Source organism: Sinocyclocheilus grahami, unplaced genomic scaffold (assembly GCF_001515645.1).
Source record: "Sinocyclocheilus grahami isolate Dianchi unplaced genomic scaffold, SAMN03320097.WGS_v1.1 scaffold1076.1, whole genome shotgun sequence".
In the NCBI taxonomy this organism is placed as follows: domain Eukaryota; kingdom Metazoa; phylum Chordata; class Actinopteri; order Cypriniformes; family Cyprinidae; genus Sinocyclocheilus; species Sinocyclocheilus grahami.
In genome coordinates, this window is record NW_015506255.1 from 251,594 (window position 1) to 268,420 (window position 16,827).

The 16,827-nt window shown below is 40.2% G+C and overlaps 1 protein-coding gene across 1 annotated transcript in view; it reads right to left on the reverse strand.

Annotated features, from left to right (window-relative positions):
- Positions 1–727: 727 nt before the first annotated feature.
- Positions 728–16,827, reverse strand: part of fasn2 (fatty acid synthase 2) — a 32,858-nt gene continuing 16,758 nt past the window's right edge. Inside the window, exons 4-7 of the mRNA XM_016251916.1 lie at positions 8,113–8,273; positions 7,699–7,905; positions 6,512–6,693; positions 728–6,412 (exon numbers count right to left, since the gene is read on the reverse strand). Coding sequence (XP_016107402.1) covers positions 848–6,412; positions 6,512–6,693; positions 7,699–7,905; positions 8,113–8,273 — 6,115 coding nt within the window. The 3' untranslated portion in view covers positions 728–847. The remainder of the gene's footprint in view (positions 6,413–6,511; positions 6,694–7,698; positions 7,906–8,112; positions 8,274–16,827) is intronic.

The window sequence follows — 16,827 nt, forward strand, 5'->3', positions numbered from 1 at the left end:
AGAGGCAATCTAATCCTGTTTACATGAAATAAGCTGCTCCTGAGTGGGTTTGATCTTACAGACCCATTGCTTTGACAAAAACTCCAGGATGAGCTTCAAAGAACCTAAGAATCCTGAATCATGTCAAATTGTCAACAGTAAGATAATGTAGTGATCCACGTATAAAGAACAGGTCCTAGAACTAAGCTGCGTAATAAATAAAATTCATGAATATAATGAAAATGTAAATAAAAAGAGATGACTTTCTTACATTACATTTCTTTATTTTCAATATTTGCCTTGGGTAACAAGGTTGCTGTATATATTCACCCACACATCATATACTATTACAGTCACAATCACAACAGTACTTTACTGTTTAATACTTAATTACTACTTTTACTGTAGTTTTACTGATAAATTATCACATCATATTAATATCTCATTTTGCGCTGCTGAATCAACATTTTCTTTGTAAAATATCATGACACTAGTACTTACTACAGAAAATCTCAATCTATACATGAAGTACAGGCACTAAATTATCCATTAACATATCTTTACAATTGTCATTGTAGACAGTATTTTAAACATAATTCAGCATACAAAACAATGTATTTGGAAATTACTATAAATCTTACTAATACTATTATTTGGATCAATTCATTAATTAAAATGTTAAGTCCATTTAATTCAGTTATGTTAAGTCCACCTTTTTAATCTAGATGAACTTGAGTAAATTGCATTGTTTAATTGAGTACCATACTACTAACTGTACCCCATTTCACATCAAACTGTCACAAATTTCCAAGAAAGTTCTTGTTTTGAGGCTACAACAAGATTGCTTTAGAGAAATACAAATTACAAATCATAAGTATGTGGAATATCTCTCATCTTCACTCTGATATCCATCTACACAGTGTTCCTCAAGGATTTTAATGAGAGTTGCCAGTGTGCTATTTGGATCCAACAAAGTCACTAAAGGGACATTCACACCTCTTTCATTAAAGATAAGATTCTGCAGAGTCATGGCTAACATTGAGTCAATGCCTAAGTTGAAAAGATGAACATCATCATTCAGCTCATCCATCTCAATACCAGTCGTTTCACTAATCATGAACCTCAGATAATCATGTGGTGAGGATGATTTCTTGGGTTGTTCAGGTCTAGTGAAATTTACTCCAGCTTTACTAATAGCTTCCTGTGCTATTTTGAACAAGCGTACATTCAGTGTTTTGTTCTGACTGAGAACGTTATTCCAGTTGTTTTTAAAATTGAATTTGCATACAACCTGTTGAGGTTTGTTGATCAAGAGGCACTGCTCAAGACTGTCATGGATTTCTGGAATCTCCAAAAGCATGATTCCCCTTGCCTCCAGAAATTTTTGGACATGAACTTTGTTCAACAAAAGACCAAGATTCAAAGCTCCCCAATTAATGGACTGTCCAGAAAGGCCAATGTTTCTGCGATACTGACAAAAGGTGTCCAAGAATGTATTAGCCGCAGCGTAATTAGTTTGTGAGGCATTGCCAATGAAGGCAGCGATGGAGGAATAGCACACAAAGTAATCCAGATTACACTGTAAGGTAGCACGGTGAAGGTTAATCACTCCATTCACTTTTGGCCTCATGACTTTCTCATAAAGAGTTTTGTCAAGATGTTCAATCAGCCCATCGTGCAGGACAACTGCACTGTGGAATATCCCTTTGATGGGACAGGATGGAAATAGTTTTCCAATATTATCGATTGTCTTGTCCACTTGCTTAGATACAGAAACATCACACGGCAGAGACTTAATGACAGAACCATAATGGGAACTGACCTGACTTATCTCTTGTTGCATCAGAGGGTTTGGGTTGCTCCTAGACAGAATGACAATGTTTTCTCCTCCTTTCTGAGCAATGAACTTTACTGTCTCAAAGCCCAACCCTGTTAGACCACCTGTGACAATGTAGACTGAATTTGCCTTGAATAGACTGTGTCTGGGCACCACTGGAATGTCAGACAGCTGGTTCTTGGCTTTACTGTTCAGAATGATAATGGGTAGGGTGTGGCATCTGAAGTATGATTGGGATTCTTTTACAGACAGAAGACCAGTGTCTTGAGATTTTACTCTTTGAGCAGCTGTTGTGTCAAAAGACAAGGACTTTCTGTCCAAATGCATGGATTTCAGCCAGCGGTAGATGTGTGGCATTTGTGTTTGCAGAGACCCTTTTTGCATTATCTGGGACATGAGGAGGGCATGGAAGCGGGCTTCCTCATTAGTACCTCGGAATGTTGTAGTATTGAATGGAAATTTTGTCTTGTTGTCATAGACAAGAACAATGTCTTTGATGCCTCTAACACTGCTAGCTCTTTCTGCGGTTTTTACATTATAAGGAGGTAGAAGAACAGCTCCCACAACCTCACGAAAATCACAAGACAGCTGATCAGCCTGCGTGCTAACTCTGACATTCCATCCTGATCTGTTTGCAATAGCAATTAACACATTCATTAAAGCTGAGTCAGGAACGGTGGAGAAAATACCCAGTTTCCATTGCTGTTTAGCTTCAGGCAAAGCCTCATGCAAGATCTGCCAAGCCAGTACCATGTAAGAGACACAAGGGATTTTGTTCAGGAATGAAAGACTTTTTGCTTTGTAGCAAACAGCTGCTGGGAGAACTAGTTTAGAAGTGGCAACCACAGGGTAACAAGACACAATGTGATCACCAACTTTAAATTTCCTGACATCTTTACCTACAGCTGTGACAGTGCCACTGAAGTCAAGGGCTAATAGCTTATGGTTTTCATTTGTGTGCTTGTTCCAATACAATGTCTCACCATAATTCAAGTCAGGAATGCTGACTGGAAAGTAATCTGATGAATGAACACCGATTTTACTGAGATGAAGCTCAATATGTTTATCTTTAATCGGTTCAATGGATTTATCCATTTGAGCCGCTGATACATTTGTCATTTTAAATGGGTCAGATGTTTGCAAGATGAAGACTTCTTCATCAAACATGTGAAGGTTTCTTGAAGAGATTGCCATGTTTGGCAAATGTGTGTGGGTGATTTCGGGTTTGAGAATTTTGCCCTCTTTCACTACTAGCTCTGGGTATTTGTTACAGGGGTATGATCTGAGGACCTGAACAAAAGCATTGATGTCTTCAAAAGACACAGAGCCCATGTCAATCAGCTGGAAGGAAAGTTCTGGCAACTCAGCTGCACATGCTCTTGTCATGCCTGACAGAACAAACCCTGGGTTTATGTTGTCCACTAAGGTCTCAGATGACCTATAGGTTATTACTCTGATAACACCTGGGAAATCAAGTGCTTTAAGATATCGGACAAGCTTTCGGAAAATCTCACAACACCCCACCATACTTTCTAAGACCTTCTCTGATTCGAGGGAGGTTTGGTATGCATCACCCCACATGAACAAAATTTCCTGGAAGTATTTCTTTACATTTGAAATTTTCAGTTTTGACAAAAGGAGTTCAACTCCATCTTCTAACAGTATGTTACCTTTTGAAGAAGACACATATCTAGATGTTGGGTCCAAGTACTGTTGCAAAGCTTTAGAAATTCCTACCTGGTCAGAAAATACCAATGCCTTAATCTGTGTATCAAACTGGGCAACTTCAGAGATGACACTGAAATTGTTGTGGAAGAAGTACTCCTTGACTACTTGGGGACGACTTCCTAGCATTATGATCTTCACATGCTTCAGTTCAACTAACACCCTACCCTGTTTGTTAGCTAAGCAGCCACAAACGTCAAAATCATCTTCTCCAACATTTACTGCTCTCAGATATACAACCATCTCCTCTTGCAATGGTTCAAATATGGTCAGGCTGCCTATTTGCGCAGGATATTGGGGTCTTGTTGATACACCTCCTATAGTTGCAAGAACAAGTTGCATGACGTAATCCAAGACCACAGGGTGAAGGCGATAGTCATGTAACTGAGGCAGTAATTCCTTTGAGACCTTCACAACAGACATAGCCTCTCTAAATTCTTCCCCACAATAAACATCTGCATTATTTCTGAAGACAGACCCATACTCAAATCCAGCCTGACTTAGAAGTTTGTAGAGTTCTTCAGTAGTCATGTGGAATGTGCATCTTTTGGAAATACAGTCTAATGAAATGAACTGTTCTTCAGGCGTCCTACCTGGTTTTGCTTCTACTGTGCCAAATGCATAGACTGCAGAAGTAGACTGTATTTTGAAGTTACATGTGTTATCAGCCAAATGGTCTGAATGATCCAGCTTTATGTTTATTTCTGGGGCATTCTGGGTGAAAACGAATGGATTCTGGAATGTTACGCTGAGCTGCAGGGAACTTAGTGGAACCTTAGGTTTTGCATATTCCATATAAGTTGCTAAACCCAACTCTACATAAAACGCCCCAGGAATGATAGAAACACCACTGTGTTTGTGTTCCTGCAGGAAGGCGACTGATTCAGATGATAAATCACAGCTGAACACTGAACTATCTTTACCCGTTTGTGTAGCTACTGGATGGTTGCCAGTGGGACTGATCAACTGCAAATTTAAAGCAAAGATATCACTCTTCACGTCATCAAAATGGTATAGTGGGTAGGGAATTGGTTCGGTCTCAAAACCTTTGTAGAACATTTCCCAGTCAACTTTGACCCCAAGTTCAAACAGTTTGGAAACAGCTGCAAGCATTGTCTCGTGGTCTTTATCAGGCTGCACTGAGGGAATCACAGTGAAGTCATTTCCCAGAGTCTCAGTGATATACCTCAGCAAAGATCTTCTTGGACCAATTTCAACAAATATCACACTCCTTTTGTTTTTAGCTGCAGACTTTACAGCTTGTTCAAATTCAACTGGTTCTCTGACATTCTTTGCCCAATATTCACCAGTAATGAAATCTGAGGAACACAAACTAACACCTGTCACTGTTGAAAACAATTCTGTCTCCAAATTATGTGCCTGCAAAGAGCCTATACTCTCTTTCACTTTGGATAAAATGGGATCCATCTTGTGACTGTGGTATGCTGCAGGTACATCTAAAATGCGAAGGAACAAATCATTTCCTCTGGCTGAGTTGCTCAAATTCTGATGCAATCTGTCAATGTCATCTGCATCTCCTGAGAGGGTGCAAGACTGAGGGCTATTATAAGCAGCCAGACAAACCCTTCCTGAATGAGATTTTTCAAGAATTTTCAAGACTTCAGAAACAGCCATATTACTGATTACCAACATCTTCCCTCCTGTCACAGTGCATTGCAAAGAACTGCGATAGTGGATGACTTTCACTGCATCTTCAAGTGACAGTAAACCAGAACAATGAGCTGCAGCAACCTCTCCAATAGAGTGCCCCAAAACAGCATCAGGACTGATTCCCCAGTGTTTCAGAAGTTTAACAACAGCAACCTGAATAGCAAACAGAAGAGGTTGGACAATCTTTGGATCAGACAGATCTGCACTTTTCTCATACTCACTTTCAAGCATCTCTATCAGATTTAAACTTCTATAGCTTCGTAACAGAGTTTCAATCTTCACGATTTCCTCTCTGAAAACTGGCTCTTGCTTTAGGAGCTGCTTGCACATACCCTGATATGTAACACCATTGCCACAAAACACAAAAACTAGCTTGGAATCTGTCCTTGACAGTACAATTTTTCTCTCTACAGAAGCAGAAAGTTTCTCTTGCAGATCTGCTAATGATGATGTTTGAAATACTCTCCTGTATTTGTGTTTCAAGTGACTTCTTCTACATGCGGATGTGTACAGTAAAGCCTGTAGATCCAATATTTTCCCTGCGCTGATCTGTTCTGCAGTATCTTCAATAATATTTTTCATGGATATTTCTGAAGCTGCAGAGACCACAAAATACCGATGGGATTTGCTTATCAGCTGAGCTTTTGGCTTTTTTGATTGCACATATTGTCTGACAAGAGCATGTGCATTTGTTCCACCAAACCCAAAATTATTGATTCCCGCTGACCTCTCTCCTCTGCGGTCACTGATCCATTTTTCTGCTGTGGTGGGGATTTTCATATTGAGAGATTCAATGTCTATGCTGGAGTTTTCCATGGAGTGGAACAATGATGGCACAATGGTTTCATGCTGCATCATCAAAAGAACCTTTATGAGCCCTGCAACACCTGCAGCAGATTCTGTGTGTCCAATATTGCTTTTAACAGAACCAATGATGAGTGGTCCTGACTTTTGAGGTCTTGCTTTGGCAATGACCTTTGAGATGCTACCTGCTTCTATTGGATCTCCAACTGGAGTCCCAGTCCCATGAGCCTCAATGTACTGGACACTAGTCAGGTCAGTCTCTGTTGAGTAGATTTTTCTAAGCAGCTCCTCCTGCTGTACCATGGATGGTTTGGTGATTGGACTAACGCTGTGGCCATCTTGATTTACTGCAGTTTTGCTGACGATACCCCAAATATGATCATGGTCTTCAAGAGCCTGTCAAAATCCAAACAACATATGTTTCTTGCAGTAGTTAATCATTAGGTACATTGTTGCCACAGAGCCATGTTTATATGAGACAATCTTTTTATTTACTTTTTTCAGAGGTTTTAATAGAATGACCCCGCATCCTTCTCCTCTGCCATATCCATTTGCTTTGCTGCTGAATGGCTTACTCGTTCCATCAGAGGAGATCATTTTTGCCTTAGAGAGAGTTACAAAAAGGGTCGGCTCCAATATACAGGTCACACCACCACACAAGGCCATATCACAATCTCCTGTTGAGTGGAGTACAAATAAACACAAAACTTAAGGGGGTGGGGGCAACCTAATGGCTAATAATTGGTTTGATTAATTCAAAAGCAAAACATACATGAAACATCTAAAGTCTTTAGTAGGGATGTAATGATGCACCGTAAGCTGGCTGAAAACTTATACAAATATGTGACGATTCAAATTGGTTGAGATGTTAAATGAATTGCGAAGCATTTGGGGCTAGGAGTTTATATGAATGTATCTCTGAGGGGAACTTACTGTCTTTAGAAAAGTTTAGACTTTTTGCCTCTGTATAATGTATGTGTCATAAGCACAGGGTTGCTTTGTTTACAGCGGTAACCAAGGAAACACTGTATCATTGCTGTTTTATAAGCACCACCTGCTGTCAGAGAGTGAATTTGCATCTTATTCAGCTCGTCTGCTGTTTTTGTTTAATTTAGATATGTTTTATGTAGTATAGTTTCACAACACTACATTTCTGAATTATACAATCTAATTTAGATAAAAAACTGCTCATGCTGCATGTATGCTGCATGTACGCTGCATGTACGCTGCATGTATTGTAATTAAAATACAGGGGTTGCCTCTAATTTTAAATGGAAAGAGCACAGGCAAAGCCTTAGTTTATATATATTATGTTTTTTTTAATACTAACATATTTTCTTTTATTTATGTTATTTGTTTGATTTAGGGTTTGTTTAAAAAAAATACAATTTAGTTTTGTTATTTGACATATTTAAATTACACAAAGAAATAAAATAACTTTTTTTATTTATAATTGGTCTTAAATCTCATTTTGTTAAAAAAAAAAAGTGTGAGAAAATCGTATTGTTAAAATCAGTATTGTGAATCATATCGCATCCTGAGTTGAGTGAATCATTCCATCCATATTCTTTAGCAGAGTAGAGTATATTAGTACACATACAATATTCAGTACATCGACAATCTTCTTAAAATGTGCAAATAAGTTGATCCACAGGATTTGCATACATATTTTTGAAGACTACCTTGTTTTATGGCTTGACAAGCTAAGTGAAGGGCGACGAGGGATGAGGAGCAGGCACAATCAATGGACAGTGAGGGGCCAGTGAAGTTGAAGATGTATGAGATGCGGTTGGCAGCTATGCTCATAGCGGCACCAGTGGCATTGGTGTGGTCTATGTGTTTTGGATTGATCCTCACACTTGCCAGCTCAAAGTCTCTGTTCATTAGGCCTGAAAAACAAGCAAACAAAAATCATGTTAGCTTAGATCCCTCTTGTGAACTGGGGAATCATGGAGAAAATCGATGTGCTACCTAACAACTCATTTTAACCAGAGGTTGCTAGGAAGGTACTTCCCATGCAGCAAGTGCATATACTTTTTCACTGGGATGAAAAGACATCAAAAGTTTATTTATATTATATTTAGCTTGAATTATACCCAAAAATACTCCTGTTCGCATTCCACTGGCGTTTTCCATTGGTATCCCAGCATCCTCTAGGGCCCTGTAGGTGCACTGCAACAAAAGTTTGTGCTGAGGGTCCATGGTGATTGTTTCAGCATTAGTGATGCCGAAGAACTTGTGGTCAAACTCGTTCAAGCTACACAGAATAAAAGATAATAGGATTATTGCAAAGGAAGCTGTTAAAATAACCCCAACATTAACAACAACTTTGAAATAAGAGTGTAAGGTTCATCTGTTAGTCAGGTGCATAAAAGTTATGTTCATTATTATAGAAATCAGTAGACAAAGGGCGCATTTTCTTTCAGAATCATTATCATCGCTGATAGGAAGGAAACATTTAATACTGTAGCATTTTAATTGAAAGAAGCTCACATCATGCAAACGTGTGACATAAAATGTTACCCTATACATTCACACTATGCTAGTAAATAGTTCAAACAAAATAATACTTTTAAAGCCTCTTTTAAATCTGGGCTTACATAAATTTCTACATATGCCATGCGTCATGCCATAACATCATTAAGAACTAAGATCTAACAACAGACAAAAGTGTTTTTCTCTCACTCTCTGACTCCATAAAGGCTGCCATGTAATTTGCACCCTGACTAAACATTTAAAGAATTTAGGGGAAGCATTTAAATAATCCTGTGAATGCACTTGAAGAAAGCAGAATCAAATCATTAATCGAATCGCACCAAATTTAATTGTGAATCTTCTCGAATTGAATCATTCTGAATTAGCAGAAATTGTTCTTGAATTGAATCGAAACCTATGAATCATTAATCTAATCGATTCACTGCCTACCCAAAGATTCACAGTCATAACAGTCCACATTCTGAACTACATTCCAAGATTTCTAGACCCCACCAGAGCATTGTGTTCTTTTGTGATATTAAATTGTTCCTGTGTTTGAAAAAGATGAGACAGTTATTTACTATTGGCCATGTACACCAGGGGTGTATTCCAGGAAGCATGGTTAACTTACCGTCTAATATATCCTGAACTCTCAGTTGATTAACCCAAACCTTGCTTACTAGAGGTATGCTGGTTCCAAAAACGCATCCGGGAGTAAGTTCAGTCTACTCAAAATATGTTCATGGTTAACACACAAGACATTCTCAATGGAACGATGGATTGACGAGTCACTATGGAAACGGACGATAACTGGTGGCTGTGCAATAATTTTTCAAAATTTTAGTTTTGTCTTTAATCTTTAATCACTCTAACCCTAATCACTGAGAATAAAAATTATATTGTTTGTTTGATGCTGAATAATAATACATATGATAATGTATTTTTATTATAGAAATACTTTATAGAAAACGTCCTATTGCAAAAATAAAATAAAATAAGAAAACATTTGAATGCAGATTCATGTGTGAGATGACAATAAATTACATATAATAAATGTATTAGAATAAATAAATCTTGTTATAATAGTACTTTATAATTCATATATATTGAAACAACTTAAATTTTTACCTTACATTAGTTATAATAGCGCTTTAAAAAAAAAAATATATATATATATATATATATATATATATATATATACACAGAGCTGGGTAGATTACTTACAAATTGTAATCCTTTACTGATTTCAAATTACATAACAAAAATTGTAGTCAGTAGTGTAATCCATTACATTACACATTTTAGACTATGTAATCAGACTACTTTTAGATTACTTTTGTCCTAACTCGATTATCAGATTGATTTGAATAGGATAATCTTGTACCATAATGATGTAAAAATACAAAGAGTAAGAAAATATATTCCATTCATTGTAATTAACAACATGAAGTGTATTAAACATTATATTACATCAAGGTTTCCCAAACTAGGGTTCGTAAAGGAACTGCAGGGGGTTTGTGAGTTTAATGAAAAGCTAACAATTAATTAAATCATAAATCATGTAAAATTCACATAAATAATTTTAAAATAACAATCAAATTAAAACACTTACTAAAAAATTTAATATTTTGAGTTTACCTGCATGTCATATGACCATAAACCAGTGTCAGAGAACTGTTAACATGCGAATGAGATAATTATTAAAATATTTATTTTAAAATCTCAGGGGTACTTAAAGGGGTCCTTGATTATGATTTCACTTTTTTTAACTTCAGTAGTTAACTTTTTTGAGCATAAACAACATCTGCAAAGTTCAATGCAAAGGGAGATATTTTCTTTTACAGAATTTGCTTTTTAAGGCCTACAACAAACGGCTGGGCTAGTAGGGACTACAATGAGCTTCTTCCTTGGTTTGTGATATCACAAACCCTAAAATTTACATAAACCCTGCCCCGTGTGTGGAGGCAGGCAGGACGACAAGGATTCCAATAATGACTTTTAATGTAGACACAAGGCAGATTCAAGTAGGTGACACACCCACACACACACACACTCAGGGTAACATTCTCATTAACTAACATTAGGAAAAATTTCAGTTTGTCGGTTATTGTGAATGTTACCCTGAGTGTGTGTGTGTGTGGGTGTGTCACCTACTTGAATCTGCCTTGTGTCTACATTAAAAGTCATTATTGGGATGCTTTTCGTCCTGCCTGCCTCCACACACGGGGCAGGGTGTATGTAAATTTTAGGGTTTGTGATATCACAAACCCTAAAATTTACATACACCCTGCCCCGTGTGTGGAGGCAGGCAGGACGACAAGGAATCCAATAATGACTTTTAATGTAGACACAAGGCAGATTCAAGTAGGTGACACACCCACACACACACACACTCAGGGTAACATTCTCATTAACTAACATTAGGAAAAATTTCAGTTTGTCGGTTATTGTGAATGTTACCCTGAGTGTGTGTGTGTGTGGGTGTGTCACCTACTTGAATCTGCCTTGTGTCTACATTAAAAGTCATTATTGGGATGCTTTTCGTCCTGCCTGCCTCCACACACGGGGCAGGGTGTATGTAAATTTTAGGGTTTGTGATATCACAAACCCTAAAATTTACATACACCCTGCCCCGTGTGTGGAGGCAGGCAGGACGACAAGGAATCCAATAATGACTTTTAATGTAGACACAAGGCAGATTCAAGTAGGTGACACACCCACACACACACACACTCAGGGTAACATTCTCATTAACTAACATTAGGAAAAATTTCAGTTTGTCGGTTATTGTGAATGTTACCCTGAGTGTGTGTGTGTGTGGGTGTGTCACCTACTTGAATCTGCCTTGTGTCTACATTAAAAGTCATTATTGGGATGCTTTTCGTCCTGCCTGCCTCCACACACGGGGCAGGGTGTATGTAAATTTTAGGGTTTGTGATATCACAAACCCTAAAATTTACATACACCCTGCCCCGTGTGTGGAGGCAGGCAGGACGACAAGGAATCCAATAATGACTTTTAATGTAGACACAAGGCAGATTCAAGTAGGTGACACACCCACACACACACACACTCAGGGTAACATTCTCATTAACTAACATTAGGAAAAATTTCAGTTTGTCGGTTATTGTGAATGTTACCCTGAGTGTGTGTGTGTGTGGGTGTGTCACCTACTTGAATCTGCCTTGTGTCTACATTAAAAGTCATTATTGGGATGCTTTTCGTCCTGCCTGCCTCCACACACGGGGCAGGGTGTATGTAAATTTTAGGGTTTGTGATATCACAAACCCTAAAATTTACATACACCCTGCCCCGTGTGTGGAGGCAGGCAGGACGACAAGGAATCCAATAATGACTTTTAATGTAGACACAAGGCAGATTCAAGTAGGTGACACACCCACACACACACACACTCAGGGTAACATTCTCATTAACTAACATTAGGAAAAATTTCAGTTTGTCGGTTATTGTGAATGTTACCCTGAGTGTGTGTGTGTGTGGGTGTGTCACCTACTTGAATCTGCCTTGTGTCTACATTAAAAGTCATTATTGGGATGCTTTTCGTCCTGCCTGCCTCCACACACGGGGCAGGGTGTATGTAAATTTTAGGGTTTGTGATATCACAAACCCTAAAATTTACATACACCCTGCCCCGTGTGTGGAGGCAGGCAGGACGACAAGGAATCCAATAATGACTTTTAATGTAGACACAAGGCAGATTCAAGTAGGTGACACACCCACACACACACACACTCAGGGTAACATTCTCATTAACTAACATTAGGAAAAATTTCAGTTTGTCGGTTATTGTGAATGTTACCCTGAGTGTGTGTGTGTGTGGGTGTGTCACCTACTTGAATCTGCCTTGTGTCTACATTAAAAGTCATTATTGGGATGCTTTTCGTCCTGCCTGCCTCCACACACGGGGCAGGGTGTATGTAAATTTTAGGGTTTGTGATATCACAAACCCTAAAATTTACATACACCCTGCCCCGTGTGTGGAGGCAGGCAGGACGACAAGGAATCCAATAATGACTTTTAATGTAGACACAAGGCAGATTCAAGTAGGTGACACACCCACACACACACACACTCAGGGTAACATTCTCATTAACTAACATTAGGAAAAATTTCAGTTTGTCGGTTATTGTGAATGTTACCCTGAGTGTGTGTGTGTGTGGGTGTGTCACCTACTTGAATCTGCCTTGTGTCTACATTAAAAGTCATTATTGGGATGCTTTTCGTCCTGCCTGCCTCCACACACGGGGCAGGGTGTATGTAAATTTTAGGGTTTGTGATATCACAAACCCTAAAATTTACATACACCCTGCCCCGTGTGTGGAGGCAGGCAGGACGACAAGGAATCCAATAATGACTTTTAATGTAGACACAAGGCAGATTCAAGTAGGTGACACACCCACACACACACACACTCAGGGTAACATTCTCATTAACTAACATTAGGAAAAATTTCAGTTTGTCGGTTATTGTGAATGTTACCCTGAGTGTGTGTGTGTGTGGGTGTGTCACCTACTTGAATCTGCCTTGTGTCTACATTAAAAGTCATTATTGGGATGCTTTTCGTCCTGCCTGCCTCCACACACGGGGCAGGGTGTATGTAAATTTTAGGGTTTGTGATATCACAAACCCTAAAATTTACATACACCCTGCCCCGTGTGTGGAGGCAGGCAGGACGACAAGGAATCCAATAATGACTTTTAATGTAGACACAAGGCAGATTCAAGTAGGTGACACACCCACACACACACACACTCAGGGTAACATTCTCATTAACTAACATTAGGAAAAATTTCAGTTTGTCGGTTATTGTGAATGTTACCCTGAGTGTGTGTGTGTGTGGGTGTGTCACCTACTTGAATCTGCCTTGTGTCTACATTAAAAGTCATTATTGGGATGCTTTTCGTCCTGCCTGCCTCCACACACGGGGCAGGGTGTATGTAAATTTTAGGGTTTGTGATATCACAAACCCTAAAATTTACATACACCCTGCCCCGTGTGTGGAGGCAGGCAGGACGACAAGGAATCCAATAATGACTTTTAATGTAGACACAAGGCAGATTCAAGTAGGTGACACACCCACACACACACACACTCAGGGTAACATTCTCATTAACTAACATTAGGAAAAATTTCAGTTTGTCGGTTATTGTGAATGTTACCCTGAGTGTGTGTGTGTGTGGGTGTGTCACCTACTTGAATCTGCCTTGTGTCTACATTAAAAGTCATTATTGGGATGCTTTTCGTCCTGCCTGCCTCCACACACGGGGCAGGGTGTATGTAAATTTTAGGGTTTGTGATATCACAAACCCTAAAATTTACATACACCCTGCCCCGTGTGTGGAGGCAGGCAGGACGACAAGGAATCCAATAATGACTTTTAATGTAGACACAAGGCAGATTCAAGTAGGTGACACACCCACACACACACACACACACTCAGGGTAACATTCACAATAACCGACAAACTGAAATTTTTCCTAATGTTAGTTAATGAGAATACAATTGTTCCCTTTCATGGAAACTTCAAACTGCGTCCTCTAGGGGTCGCTATGGGGAATGCCTCGTCGTGACCAGTGTCTGAAGCATACATTGAAAAAACACCAACTCGTTGGCCGGCGACAGCCATGACGTCACTACCGGTGCGACTATAGTATAAATAGCACACATCATTCTCTTCTTCGTCTTCATTGACTGTTTTGTTTGAAGCGTGCATTTCTGTGGTAAAAGCGATCTCTATTTATCTCATTATGGCGAGCACTAGCAAAGCGTTTAAAGATGTGTGCATCCGTGTTGACGTTGTTTAACATCTGATGACACACACGATCTATGCGTTGTTTGTTTGGGCAAAGAGCACGCACGCGATGTCTCCGAGGAGGCAATCGGCGTGCACTGCGAACGTTTTTTCCAAGGGAAAAAGCTCCGCTCTCGTTTGTCTCTCTTTTCGAGGAAAGAGGGGCAGCCATCTGCTTCCCGCGATTCAGGACCCACCACGGCTGAGGCACGGAAGGGAATGAGCTTGTGGGGATCGCAGGTGGATCTGGCCGATGAGTTTGAAGGGGGGTTTCCCTTTCGCGATCGTCGGCTGTGCACGAGAGTGAGCCGCTGGAGGATAGTGTTATTTCATTAACATTGTCTGATTCAGGGGCTATTGCTCTACTGGGATCAGCCCAGCAAAAGCAGGAAATAGATGAGGAGGGCAAAGAAGCTGATGCTGAGCCTTCCCAATCCTCCTGCCCTGCGTATGATGAGCTTTTGGAAATTATGGATTGTGCCACGGCGAGGCTTTACTTGTCGTGAAGTGGGTGAAGAAAGTGACGTCGCGAAATATCTCGATGGACGTTATTTTTCTGGCCATAAACCTTCCAGCTCAGGTGAGCCTTCCTTTCTTCCTGTTTTTCATATAAAGATTGAGAAGGATTTGAAGAGGCCGTTTTTTCCTCACGCATCCATCGATTCCAGCATACAAGTTATGCCAGCATCGAGGCGATGCGCAAAAGCGGTTATGAAAAGATGCCCCTATAGAGAGACGATGGTCAGCTATCTCTCTGTGGGTGAGACGTCCTCTAAGACTCCCCTCCTTGACATCTCGAAAGCTTGGATGCCAGGGCATATGCAGCAGCAGCAGGTCGGGATGTCATTGCACACGATGGTGATGCTCCAAGCATATCAGGCTGACCGGCTGAAAGACCGGGATAGAAGTCCAGGTCTGAGCCCGAACAACCCAGGGGTCCTAGCCCGTCTCAGTTTGAGGATCAGAGACTGGCTCAGAAGGCTAGTGTCGCGGCTCGCGCTCCTCCCCCGCCCGCGGGTAGGGGTAGGAAGAATCGATCAACAGCATATCCCCTCTTGCTGAGGCATCGAGCGGGAGGTATAGGTGGCATTACGAGAACCTTCCTGTGTAAATGCTGTCTCGGGCAGTGCTCCCCTCACCTTTGAGGGTTGTATTTGAGCTTGCCTCTCCTGTTTGGCCCAGTACTTCCGGGTATCTGTAAACAGATGTTTGGAAAACTCTAAAATAAGTGCACACGTTAAGCTTTGCACACTTTTCTACAAATCCACTTAATTGGTAAGTGTGCACATTATGCTTTACGTTTACACTTTTCTAAAATCCTGTATGGTAAGGGTTATGCATTTTTTGATCTCGTTCCCTTTCTCTGAGTTGGTTAGACCCCAGTACTTTGGGCTCCACTCAACTAGTGTGTCTCTGTCGACACACTCTGGAAGCATCGCTCCCCTCACCCTTGAAGGTTATTGTGAGTATGGTGTTTTCTTTTGAGCATTAATCCTCTCTGAGGAGTTGGATTCCTCAATCCATGGGCTGTCCTCATGGTAGTATTGAGCAGTGCTCCCCTTTATCTAAGGGTTACCTGGAATGAGCAACGTTATTCCTCTGAATTCGGAGTTCTCCTCTCACATGAGAAGTTTGAGTTCTCTGTTTCTCCAGAGCACCTGGAACCAGCAGCATCAGGTGAATTAGGCCCTCCCTAACAGGTAAGTATTTTGGAGTACGTAGCCTAGGCCTTTGGCCGTAGGGAATAATGTCACTGACAGCCGTCTAACGTCCCAGGGGCGACTCCCATAGCAATATGGTAGAGTTGGTACTTAGTGCTCGCCATGGTTCTGGCATGCACTCCCCTCAGCATGGTGGCATGGGTATACCGTTCCCCATAGTGACCCCTAGAGGACGCAGTTCGAAGTTCCCATGAAAGGGAACGTCTCAGGTTACTTATGTAACTATGGTTCCCTGAGTAGGGAACGAGACACTGCGTCCTCTAGGTTTCTTGCCATACTGCGGACGCAAGCTTCAGACGAAGAAGTGAATAATGTGTGCTCCCGGCGCCTATTTATACTATAGTCGCACCGGTAGTGACGTCATGGCTGTCGCCGGTCCAACGAGTTGATGATTTTTCAATGTATGCTTCAGACACGGGTCACGACGAGGTGTTCCCCATAGCGACCCCTAGAGGACGCAGTGTCTCGTTCCCTATTCAGGGAACCATGGCTACATAAGTAACCTGAGACGTTCCCTGTTAGTTCATGTTAATTCAGAGTGCATTAACTGTTAACAAGCACAAATGTTGATTTTAATAGTAAATGTTGAAATAAACATTAGCTAAGATTAATAAATGCTGAAGAAGTATTGTTTATTCGTTCATGTTAACTATAGTAGTTAACTAATGTTAACTAATGAACCTTATTGTAATGTTACTAATATAATATAAATTATGTTCAATTTTATTGTGTTACTTTCAGTAAAAAGTTTTACTAAAATTTAGTTAAATTAAAAAGTCTTACAAAATTACTTTGTATTATTT